The 1,255-nt window shown below is 25.8% G+C and overlaps 1 protein-coding gene across 1 annotated transcript in view; it reads left to right on the top strand.

Moving 5' to 3' along the window:
* Positions 1 to 348: 348 nt before the first annotated feature.
* Positions 349 to 1,255, top strand: part of LOAG_17935 (hypothetical protein) — a gene marked incomplete at both ends in the record, with an annotated part of 4,237 nt that continues 3,330 nt past the window's right edge. Inside the window, 2 exons of the mRNA XM_020450603.1 lie at positions 349 to 459; positions 882 to 975. Coding sequence (XP_020305699.1) covers positions 349 to 459; positions 882 to 975 — 205 coding nt within the window. The remainder of the gene's footprint in view (positions 460 to 881; positions 976 to 1,255) is intronic.

Genomic DNA, 1,255 nt, shown 5'->3' on the forward strand with positions numbered 1-1,255 from the left:
AGCTTACAGTAATCAACGAGCACAGTAACTGACAGAGCGTACAGTAATTGACGGGTACAGTAATTAACAAAGCTTTACAACTGTTATAATGGCTTTTTTGTCTATTACCGTATACGAATGAACAAAGAAGGAAAGATTTACATATTATATCTCGGTATAACTCATAGCTATATTATGGAAAACTATTTCAGATTTCTCGGTAGTACTAATTAATTAATTATTAATGTTAAAATTTATTTTACAACATCCCTGATTAAAATCAAAATTTTACTTTAACTTTAATGCATATTTTAGTCTAATAAAAATGCATCATATAACTTGTCAATCATTCGAGAGTTACAATTTTCGATGGTAATCGATAATCATCGTATACGTGGACAATTTATTGAATCATTACCATTTGCGGTTAAATTTTCAATCGAGAATATTGATTTTATTGTGCATCCTAATATTGATAAGGTTATGGATAATCTTTGAAGAGAAGATTAACATTAAAATGATTTTAATTATTAGTATAGGAATGGATAAAGTAGAATAACTTTAGAAATGATGGAGGGGGGGGGGGAAAAAAAAAGATCTTCTTTCAAGAATACCAATATATGACCAGTATGCATCATCCGGTTAACTCAATACAGTATTTTTTTTTTAAAGCCAAAAATTAAAGCCTGAAATTTTTTGGAAATTATTTTCTAAAAAAAAAAAAAATAAGTGGCACTAATTTTCTTATAGCTTTTAAATCGAATTAATTAAAAAATTTTTATAAAACAAGAAAAATACTTTTTACTTACCTTTCGTACCACATATAATTAAAAATTTTTCCCTATCCCTACTAAATTAACATTTGATTAATTTAAAAATAAAAAAAAAATTAATTCTGTTAGATAGGCAATCCAAAAGTGCTACTCTATGGTCGTGCACAATATGAGCTTTCAGAATGGAAATATACGGTACAACTTCGAGTAAAAACAGGAAGTGGTAAATTTTTTTTTCCCTGCTTACATTTTCGTTTTTTTTTCTTTTTTTTTTATTATTTAATGTAAAATTGAATTTCAATGTAAATGAACTTATTTGATAACATTTATGTAGGTTTTTATTACGTATTACGTAAAATTATTCTCATATAGGATTGGTCAAAGATCAAAGATTACATTGATCAAAGGTCATGCGTATAACTTACAATTACATTATTTGATGATTACTTTTACTGTTAATAATTACCTTTTTCTTTCTTTTTTCTTTGTTTAATTAATAACTC

This window comes from Loa loa, assembly GCF_000183805.2.
Source record: "Loa loa unplaced genomic scaffold supercont3.156, whole genome shotgun sequence".
In the NCBI taxonomy this organism is placed as follows: domain Eukaryota; kingdom Metazoa; phylum Nematoda; class Chromadorea; order Rhabditida; family Onchocercidae; genus Loa; species Loa loa.